General features: G+C 36.4%; 1 protein-coding gene across 1 annotated transcript in view; it reads right to left on the bottom strand.

The window, feature by feature from the left end:
- ANKRD26 (ankyrin repeat domain 26) overlaps positions 1–9251 on the bottom strand; it is a gene marked incomplete at its 3' end in the record, with an annotated part of 135094 nt that overhangs the window by 58516 nt on the left and 67327 nt on the right. Inside the window, 2 exon segments of the mRNA XM_006871686.1 lie at positions 97–260; positions 4870–4943. Coding sequence (XP_006871748.1) covers positions 97–260; positions 4870–4943 — 238 coding nt within the window.

Genomic DNA, 9251 nt, shown 5'->3' with positions numbered 1-9251 from the left:
AACATTATGTTAATTTATAATAAACATTAGCCCAAATTAGAATTTGTTTTATAGGAAACTATCAATACCTACTGTTAAGTATTTCTATATGCTTACCTATCAAAATCTTCACTCTCCTTAATAGGAAATTGCTGATTATCAGTTTTTCCACTTTTTCCTGGCTGAATTAATCCATCTTCACCACTGTCAGTATCAGAATCATTTATGTTTTCTGATACTTTTAATTCAATGCTTTTGGACTTCTTCCTTTCTTCTTCAACCTTTAATGAAACTTTGATACTTAGGATAATTGTCGTTACTTCACTCTATTAAAAAGAACTTTTATGCTTTGTTAATTTTATCTATTTGACTCAGTTTAATTATCATGATTTTAATCAACAAAAGTATTTTTGTGCTGACTTTATCATTACAGGCCATTGAAATTTTTGCAAAGTCCTCATCATTTCTGTTTGAATATAAAAAGGAGAAATTTCCAAAATTTCAAAAATACCCTTCTTAATTCTGTGCTCTGATATCCACTATTTACTATTTAACATTTCTAGGGTCCTTGTGGTGCTGTGAGTTATGCGCCAGACTGCAAAGCTGTTTGAATTGCAAGGTCGGTGGTTCAAGCTCACCAGCTGCTCCTTGGAAACCCTATACAGGGTTTCTATGTGTCGGAACCGACTCGACGGCACTTAACAATAACAACATCCTCATTTGACTGGCAGAGAGAGAAATAGACAAAGATACAAAATGTGTCTTCTTCTGCCTTGACCATTTGGATTTTACATTAAGAAGCCGAGTCTAGACGGTGTGATATCATGGGCTTCAACAACAGAAATGAAGTTTTCTCTCTCTGCACTAAACTATCCTTTCCCACAATGCCTTTTATAATTTTTGTTGTTTTTCATTTGGATCCTGGGAATACCAACAACATGAAGGTGCCCACTGAAACACAGAAACCAATGTTTACCACAGCTACAACATAAGGAGCTGAACTGTAAGGAAATCTGGAAAATGAGTAATGTTTCCTATGTTTCCCATTCACCAACCATATAAACCTTTGCAGCTGGAGTGTATAAAAGTAATTATCCACTATAGTTTCACTGCTGTCTTTGTTGTTAAATGCCATCAAGTCAGTTCTGATTCACAGCGACCCTGCACAGGGTTTCCAAAGCGCAGCTTGGTGGGTTTACACTGCTGAGCTTGCAGTTAGCAGTTCAGTGCTTATTCTACAGTGCCACATCGAGACTTGTATCTGCTGATAAATGGGTTAAGACCCAGAAAGGTTAAATGATTCAGCCAAAGCTCCTAAAGAGGCACTATCTGGCATTGTATGTCACTGTAATAGATTATACAGTTCTAGACTGCTGAAATAGCTAGCTATATTAATCAGATACATTATCAGAGCATTCATCAAGTTAATGATATTGGTGAATTTAAAATGTGACTTTGGCAAAGCAACTTAATGTCTTAGTAGGGGCCTCAACTTGTTTTATTTTAAAGGAGAACGGCTCTAGTTTTTTTTCTAGTTTTGAAAGTCAATGCATCCTAAAAACGCAGTTTTCGACTTTGGAGTTAAGTATCAAGCTTTTTTGCTCAGGGTTTATACTACCTATAAAATCATACATGTCAAAAATGTATCATAAAAAAATGTATCATACTTTATACATACAACATCTGGTGTGACTCTATAGGATAAGCACTGGCCTGCTAACTGCAAAGTCGGTGATTCAAAACCACCAGCCGCTCCTCGGAAACCCTATACAGGGTCACTAAGAGTTGGAATCAACTCCACGGCACTTAACAACAACAACATAATGTAAAGGTGTGACTTAATAGAAACATTTGAGAATAGTAATAAAAAAAATACATATGGAAGAATACGTATGTTATCAAAAACATGTCAAAGTAATCATTTGGGAATTAGAAATTCCAAGGGCATCAGTAAAGCAGATAAACTTGTACATAAAAAACTGAATAGATTAGACTGTTTAGCTGGAAATATTTGTTATGCCTCTCAAGTTATGATGTGTTTTTATCTATCTTTCCCTCAGTTATTGCTTCCTTATCATTTTAGTGTTTAGGAAAATGTGTTTTCCTTTGCTGATGTTGCTAAGTGTTGCCCAGTTAGTTCTGACTCATAGCAATCTTAGAAGCAACTTACAGGTTTGAACCATAAACCTTGTGGTTAGCAGTCCAGTGTTAATCCTGCAGTGCCACGCCAGGGCTTATGCCAATAGGAAACAAAGCAAATCTTCCTACGCTTCTCAGCAGTTTCCTTTATTCTTATCTTGGTTCAGAAGGTGACATGGTATATGGCCTCAATTAATCTGCCAGTTCATAAGCCACTTGGAAGATTTAGGATGATTCAGAAACACAAACTATGGGAATGCTTTACTAACTCCTCTTTATGTAGGCAGCAGAAATACCCTATCACAACTACATATTTACACAACGCCATTTTCTACATAATTTTTGCATAAATGGAAAATCAGAATGGATCAGAATATTGATAATGAAATAAAACAAAGAGTAGCAGCAAATGAACTTCTACCTCTTTTTGAAGTTGAACTTTCTCTTTTTCCAAAGCCAGGAATCCTACTTGTAACAGGCCTATCTCATTCTTAAACCTTTGCATATCTTGCTGTAATTCTTCATTTAGATACATTTTTGATGCTTTATCGTCATACGGTGCAGTAGAACTCACATTTTCTAATTCAGGTTCCACACTTTTGTAATTATTAGCACTACAATTATCATGTAATGACTTCTGGAATAAGTCTTGCATGGGTTTTGTGTTCTCATAAGTGTTTGTGACAGCAGAAAAATTTTGTCTTTTCATTTTAATCATATGCTTCATTTCATTGGAACGGGTAAGCCACAAATCAAAAAGGGATTTTGGATCACTAGACTGAGGCATATGCTTGACGTCTAATTTCCATTTAGTAGTATTTTGGTTCATATTTTTTGTTGTTTGCACATCAAACTCTTGGTCTTCTTTTTCTTCAACTGTAACTACTTCTGGGTTCCTTACATTTTGACTTTCTGCATCATTATAAAGACTTCCCTTGTTTTTGTTAAAAACATGTTCAGTGTCTGCTATATTGTCATTTTCAAAGTCTAACTTATTATCATTTAAATAAAGCTTAGAAGATGACTGGCAAGCATACTCCTGGGACTCAGAGTGCAAATGAGATGGAAAGACAGTTTCCAGACTAGGTTCTCTTTGTTCAGGAAATGCTTGGAATACTACAGAGATAGACACTCCAAATGGATCTTTTTCCTCACAATCAAGTATATTATTTGTTAAATTAGAAGGCATTTTCTTTAAGTTTGCTCCTTCTTTAGAGTTGTCATGTAGTGGCTCTTCCTCAGGATAAGCAGTTATTTTGTATTTAGAGCAAATTTCACCAAACTTCTGCTTTAACTCATTTGTGATGAGTTTCAAATTATTTTTCAACTCTACTTTGCCTTGTTTGATCCACATTTCCTCATACTTTTTCACACAAGGAAGTCCTGAATACATATTCTCTCTATCACACTCATTCATTTCTGGTTCTGGAGGCATTTTTTGCAGATATAAAAGTGGAAGTGGAAGATCAATGTTCTTGGTTTGATTTTTCGGTGTCTTTTCTGCCAGGGTGCATGTTTTTAAAATAACTCTATCCTTAAGCAATCAAGTATGGACAAAGAAAAATTAGAAAAAAATTAAAATTTAACTGTTAAATATAAGTTTATCTATTCTAAAAAATCACTGACTTGTAACTGAGAAAAGTGAAAAATAACTTGCCTTAAACTAAAATATAAGAAAAACATGAACCAGAATACCTCATTTTGTCACTTTTGTTTTGGCTAGATAATATTATATATTAAATTTACTAAAAAATGAATCTGGAAGTGATTCTCAATATTTCAAATGCTTCCTCACTTTAAGGTTTGACCTCATTAGATCTTAAATAGTGCATGTGATGGTTTGTTTTATTTAACTGACTAGTACCTGGAGAGGAGGCAAATTTTAAATTATTAGGAGTCATAGTCAATTAACAAAAATTAGAAAGAAAAGCAAACTCCTAAATTTTGATTCAACTTATATGCTATGACAGTTTTATGTATATATACAGACAGAGTATTTGCTTAAGTCCAGTTCAAAGGTATTCTAATGCCCACTAATGAGAAGAGTTAAAAACATTTTTAATAATATTTACTGATTTCATATAATAAAATGAAATCTAAGAAAAGCACTGAGGTAAATAAGTTAGAAAGTCACTTTTTGAACTCTAATACCAAGTGTACCCTAGTACCACCTATTCTGGAAAAAGAGACTCTCTTTTCTGCCTTATACGAAAGAGTTTTAAGTCTATTCCAGAGAGACCACTGGCAGAATAAATCTTTAACCTGGGCATTCTTGTTGTTGTTCTTGGTAGTGTCGTCGAGTCGGTTCCGACTCATAGCGACCCGTATAGGGTTTCTGAGGAGCAGCTGGTGGGTTTGAACTGCCGACCTTATGGTTCGCAGTCCAGTGTTGGTCCTACAAAGCCACACCAAGAGTCCTAAAGCCTGTACGGAGGTTATAAAAATAAAAGCAGCAAACACTATTAAAAAAAAATAAAAAGCCTCATTTCTAAGATTAAATTTAAAAGTAAAGATATAAGTTACTACACAAGGGAGGCTTCAAAAAGTTCAAGGGAAAACTTGAAGTCCCCCTATATATTCTAAGAATATTTTAAGTTTTATAACTAGTCAAAATGTACAAATTAAATATAAAATCTTATTATCTACAAACTCCAAAAGGCTGGTCTAAAAGGTAATTTCGTTTGTACTATGCTAGAAATTAAAGCACAGAAAACAAATTAAATCAGAAATTTAAATTAAAATTTTACATACCTGTGACTGGCTGTTTTCACTTTCTGCAAATCTTTCTTGTTCTTCCTCAGAAGTCATTTTTAAGTCTAGATCTGCTGACAAATCTATATATTTAGTTAAAATACATACTTAGAATGGTTAGATAAAAGTTTGGTCTTTATAAAAATAAATAGAAACTAATGTTTTACCAAACAAGAATTTAAATGAAGCTTAACCTTAAATCGAATATCTACTTCTTTAAGAAATAATTTTATTTTTAATAAACTTGAACAAACCAGTTGGGGCTCAAGAGAGGTAAATGATTCAATGATTCATTCACAAATACATCCATCCAACAAAACTGGACGAAACAATCAAAAACAAAATGTTAAAATACAGTAGGAACATACAAAGCTACACTATACACTATTGTTTCCTCATAACAGAACTTTTTAAACAAATTAAGCCTCAACTACATTACTCTGTTTCCAAAATTATGTTACTTTTTATGCACATCCTGTTCTTTTTATATGAAAGACTTCTACTAGTCTGGTAAGTTTCTGTTCATCTTGTAATACTCAGTTAGCTGTGCAAAGTCTTCCTTGATTATGGCTATCTTTCCCCAAGTAAATTAAGTGTTCCTTTCCTCGATGCTCCAGTAATAATTTGTAGGTTTTTCTACTAAACTTTTACCTCTCTGAACTACAATTATTTCTTCACATGTCTGTCTCTTTTGCTCCTATATTGTAGGGGACAGTCTTTTAAATCATCTTTGTATAAATAATCTTTATTTGGTTTGTTGTTGTTAAGTGCCATCGAATAGGTTCCGACCCATAGCGACCCTGTAATTATTTACTGAGTTCCTGCTAAGTGCTAGGCACCAGAGTCTAAGGACAAATGAGGAACCAGCTGATGGAGAATACGGAAAAGGTTGTCAGAACTGGCTTTTCTCAAGATAATGTCTGAGCTGAGACTGTGAAGTTAGCCAGATAAAAGGACAAGGAAGAGGGAGAGCATATAAGGCAGTAGTTATTCACGGAAAGAAACATTAAGTAGGATACGCATATATCTAATGTGGCACTGTAGTATCAACACCGAGCTGCAAACCACAAGGTCAGCAGTTGAAACCCACCATCTGCTTCTCGGAGACCCTATCCAGGGTCGCTATGAGTCAGAACTGACTCAGTGGAAAAACCTCCGCCACCACCACCACTACCACCATAGTTAAGTAAGTAGATTTGTAGTGTTTAGAAAATAATCACTATTCCAGGAGAAAAAACTGAGAATCTTCTATAATATATTATGTCAATTCTACAGTTAAGGAAAGAAGATAAAACTATAGGAGTAAAATCAATATTGCATGACTACTCAGACCTAATCATTGTAGTTAACTGTTGTTAAGTGCTTGCTATCGAATCAGTTATGAGTCATAGTGATTCTGTATAGGGTTTCTGAGGAGAAATTTGAATCACCAACCTTGCATTTAAATGGACCTTGAGGTCCAATGCTTATCCTACAGTACCACACCAGGACTCCTACCTAATCATGGTGGTGGTAGTGGTTATGTGCCATGGAGTCAATTCCAATTCACAGCAACCCTGTATAGTTTCCGAGGCTGTAAATCTTCACTGCCAGAACAACAAACAAATCTGTGTTGGAAGAGGTACTATCAGGATGCTCCTTAGAAGCCAAAATGGTCAGACTTTGTCTCTCATACTTCAGACATATTATCAGGAGGGACCTGTCCCTGGAGAAGGACATCATGCGTCTTAAAGTGGAGAGTCAGTGAAAAAGAGGGAGCCCTCCAACAAAACAGATTGACACAGAAGCAGCAGCAATAGGTTCAAACCTAGCAGCATCTGTGAGTATGGTGCAAGACTGGGCAGTACGCTGCTTTGTTCTACATAGGGTCACTGTGGGGAGGAATCAACTCAACAGCACTTTACAGCAATTAACAACAAATCTTTTGGAGAGCAGAAAGCCTCCTCTTTCTCCCATGGAACAGCTGGTAGAATCAAACTGCTGACCTTGCAGTTAGCAGCCCAGCTCATAATTTAAACTAAGGCTCAGTGTTGTTACGTGCTGTTCAATCAGTACCTACTCATAGCAACCCTGTAGAGGATTTCTGAGAAGCAACTGGTGGCTTTGAACCAACAACCTTGTGGTTAGCAGTCCAGTGCTTATCCGACAGAGCCACACCAGGACTCCATATATGCTACATTGTTGTTGTTGTTGTTGTTAGGTGCCATCGAGTTGGTACCGACTCATAGTGACCTTATGTACAGCAGAACGAAACCCTGCCCAGTCCTGGGGTAATTACTCCTTCTCCAAATTCCCTTTGCTATTTACTTGCTGCTTTGGTTAGGGGGAAAATGTAAATGCTTTTCTAAAAGTTTGTTTTGTTGCTATTGTTATTGTTAAGTGCCAAAGAGTTAGTTCTGACCCATAGCAACCCTGTATAGGATTTCTGAGGACTGGCTGGAGGGTTTGAACCACTGGCCTTGCAGTTCAAACTGACCTTGTGGTCAAGCACATTATCCTGCAGCGCCACTCCAGGACTCTTGATGTTTGTTAGGTTGGAGGTTGCATAATGGGAGTAAACACAATGTGAATTTTGCACAGAATGATTTTTGGAAGTCAGAACTAGACTGAAGCCATGCAGAAGTCTCTATGATAGAATATACTTCTTTATTACCTTCTTTGCTCTCTGGTAGCTGTGATTCACACAGGTTATGGAGAGGATAATCCCCTAGTAGAAACACAGCTCCAATATTACTCTTTTCTTTATCTACTAAGGTCATCTGTCCAACTTCTGTGGCTGCTGACTGACTTTTGGTCATTGAAGGTGATATAAATGGACATTTATCAACTTTCAAATCCCCAGAAAGCTTGTGAGTGACACTAGTAGAATCCCAGTCTGAAAAATCTGAAAATAAAGTGTTCATTTATTAGAATGTAAATAATAATATAAATTTGACTAGCTTGCAAAAATTCTCTCCCCAGAAACGCAATCCCATGTCCTTCTCTCCCCTACAAACATTACTACTTTATGGCTTATTGTATTCTACATGCCCTATACTTGCCATGGCGGTCCTATGTGGTTGCCGTAAAGTCAAAACCGACTTAACAACAACTAACAGCAACATATTTAACCTACACTTAAATAGGTTTAACTACTTAGATAAGCTTAACCAACTACTGTATTTTATTTTTTTCTACTGCTTTTATATGTTAGTATTACTTACTTGGATTCACTCAGTAATCTTTATTATTTATTTAGTATTCCATGAGAACTTAAGATTCCTCAGAGATATAAACTTTCTGTCATTAAAAAATTTATGCGACTGCCGGGTGCAACGTGCGGGAACTGCAAGAGGATGGAGCCCAAGAAGATGGAAAAGTTCAGCACTGCCAACCAGGGAAACGGGCTGCGCGCCTTGACAGCGCTGCGTCCAGGAGAGCTGGTGTTCAGCTCGGATCCCTTGGCGTACATGGTGTGCAAGGGGAGTTGTGGTGTCGTCTGCGACCACTGTCTGCTCGGGCTCACTTGTCACATGGTATGTAGCTGGTAGTTAACCGATGATGACGGGGTTAGCTCAGTCAGCATTCATTATTAAGTATGGTAGAAATTTATTAAATTTGTACATAACTAATGAAGAGTTTTCACATGCAAGTAAACTTTTGCTGAAGATAACTCAGACATGGCTGTGACAAGGAGCTGCCAGAGAACAAGGACATGGAATGAGGGATGTTATTGTTGGTATCAGAGGGATCTTGGCTGAAAGCAGAGAATACCAGGAAGATGTTTATCTGTGCATTATTGACTAAGCAAATACTTTGTATTGTGTGGATCATGACAAGCTATGAAAAACATTGTGGAGAATGAGTATCCCGAACACTTAATTGTGCTCATGAGGAAGCTGTACATAGACAAAGATGTAGTTGTTTGAACAGAACAAGGGAGCAGTGAATGGTTTAAAATTAAGAAAGGTGTGCAGCAGGGTCATATTCTTTCACCATACTTATTCAGTCTGTATGTTGAGTAACTAATTCTAGAATCTGGATTATATAAAGAAAAGCTTGGCATCAAGGTTGGAGGAAGACTCATTCACAACCTGAGATATGCAAATGATACAGCCTTGTTTGCTAAAAGCAAAGACAAACTATTTGCTGATGAAGATCCACAACTTCAGTATGTAAGCTCAGTGTAAAGAAAACAAAAGTCCTCACCACTGTACCAATAAATAACATTAAGATAAATGGAGAAAAGATTGAAGTTGTCAAAGGCTTTGTTTGCTTGGATCAACCATCAACACTCATGGAAGCAGCAGTTAAGAAATCAAATGACATATTGCATTAGGCAAATCTGCTGCACAAGACCTCTTTAAAGTGTTCAAGAGCAAAGATGTCAGTGTGAGGACTAA

The sequence above is a fragment of the Chrysochloris asiatica genome, unplaced genomic scaffold, assembly GCF_000296735.1.
Source record: "Chrysochloris asiatica unplaced genomic scaffold, ChrAsi1.0 scaffold00172, whole genome shotgun sequence".
Taxonomy (NCBI): Eukaryota; Metazoa; Chordata; class Mammalia; order Afrosoricida; family Chrysochloridae; genus Chrysochloris; species Chrysochloris asiatica.
This window is presented reverse-complemented; position numbering and strand designations above follow the sequence as displayed.